At 50.8% G+C, this 1831-nt stretch overlaps 1 protein-coding gene across 1 annotated transcript in view; it reads left to right on the forward strand.

Moving 5' to 3' along the window:
- The first annotated feature begins 376 nt into the window (after window positions 1–376).
- LOC106818216 (3-phosphoinositide-dependent protein kinase 1-like) overlaps window positions 377–1831 on the forward strand; it is a 9483-nt gene continuing 8028 nt past the window's right edge. Inside the window, exons 1-3 of the mRNA XM_014822939.1 lie at window positions 377–670; window positions 1291–1418; window positions 1637–1679. Coding sequence (XP_014678425.1) covers window positions 484–670; window positions 1291–1418; window positions 1637–1679 — 358 coding nt within the window. The 5' untranslated portion in view covers window positions 377–483. The remainder of the gene's footprint in view (window positions 671–1290; window positions 1419–1636; window positions 1680–1831) is intronic.

Consider the following 1831-nt stretch of genomic DNA (forward strand, 5'->3'; position numbering starts at 1 on the left):
GAAACTGGAAGACATTTGATGTAGTGTTGAAACTGGAAGACATTTGATGTAGTGTTGAAATTGGAAGACGTCTGACATAATGTTGAAACAGAGACATCATCCCAGAGTCTTTCGAGCGGCTAGTTCGTAAGAGACAGCGTTAAGCTGCCGCCTCACCCGCCAAAACCTCGCTAAACGCCATCGAATCTTCTTTTGGTCGATCGGCCGACGAAAAGATTTCTTGTCTGCGACGACTTTCTGGCGGCGCGCGTAAGTGCGTTCGATCGCTCGCGCGCGCTCGAGAGGCGACGCGTGAAATCTAATTCGCTAATTAGCGCGACGCGTCGTTAACGAGCCTCGCCGCTCGTTAACAGCTTCGGATGTTTTTGACGGTTTTTTTTTTTTCCCAGATTGCCGACGGCGAAGACCGCGCGACCGTGCGCCGACGATGCCGGACCTTGCGTAGAGAGGTCTAGCCACCGAGAGACGTTCGCTTGTTCGGACATGGCGGCGCGACCGGAGCTGCCGACGACGGCGCCACCTGGCGAGAACGACCCGTTGTTTCGTAGTCGGCAGTCGGAGCAAGAGAACGCGCGAGTGGAGAACGGCGAGACGGCGAGCGGGGGGAGGCCACCAGTGGGCGCCACCAAGCCGCCTCGACCGAAGTTTGGCGTGTTGCCAAACAGCGCAGGTAGGTGAGAATGGGCGCGCGTCATACCCCCGCCCAATATCCTCTTCATTCTATGCATCCCCCTCTGTATACTTACTTACTTACTGATCCTCTTGGTCTCCCGATTGGACATAAGGCCACCTTTCTATATACACCCCCTCCATACATCCTAGCATCCTAGTCGGGTAGCTAAAAAAAATGATGATGGGGACATTCCGGATAAAAGCACCAAACTTTTTTCATGTGTTATCCATTACCTTAGCTTTCGATTTTTGATTGGAGCCACTTCACCACGATACAGGAAGGCGGCCATCTTGGAATCCAAGATGGCCGTTATGTAAAAACGTATGAATGCCATGTGCCCCCCCCCCCATCCTTCTCAAATCTGGACCTAAGCCACCTGACTACCCCCCCCCCTCTCTGTCCGTACCACCCCCTGCTTCCTACACTAGCATCACCGTCATCATCAAAGCATTCACAATCACAGCGGCTCGTCAGGAACGCAATATTAGGCCGACGACGAGAGCGCGCCTAATCTAATTTCTAATTTGCCGCGGCGCGACCGCCATTGTCCTCGGGCGCAGTCGTCGCCGTGGCGATGCCCGCTCGCTCCGCTCACGCTGCCGCGCTCTGTCGTGCAGGTTCCCAGTCCGTATCCACGGCAACGGCGGCTGCGGGCGCGACGTCGCCCGGGGTTACGAAACAAACGAGGAAGAGGCCAGAGGACTACATCTTTGGCAAGATCTTGGGAGAGGGATCTTTCGCGACGGTGAGAAGGATTTGAGTGCATTTTTCCTTTTAACGATGGTAATTTTGCACGTCAATTTACGCACGTATTACGTTACATCGTTTTCAATTTTTATGGCGTCGGATGTCGTGTTTTTCGTCTGTTGTGATTAATCATTGAAACTTGATTAATTAATTAAGGCTTTCGCTTGATTAATCAGCCTCACTAAAACCACTAAAACTGTTAATTGCCTTTGACAGGTGTTCCTTGCCCGAGATGTACAGACACATAAGGAATATGCAAGTATGATATGAACTTTGCAAATTGTAACGATTGTAGAGCATTCTTATCAATTTACATTGTCAGTGGCTGTTAATTTGAGTGAGATATTAGATATAGATATAGATATGTTTGACCTGGTTCGTTTAGCTATTTCTGACTAACCCTAACCCTAA

The sequence above is a fragment of the Priapulus caudatus genome, unplaced genomic scaffold, assembly GCF_000485595.1.
Source record: "Priapulus caudatus unplaced genomic scaffold, Priapulus_caudatus-5.0.1 Scaffold2095, whole genome shotgun sequence".
Classification (NCBI taxonomy): domain Eukaryota; kingdom Metazoa; phylum Priapulida; class Priapulimorpha; order Priapulimorphida; family Priapulidae; genus Priapulus; species Priapulus caudatus.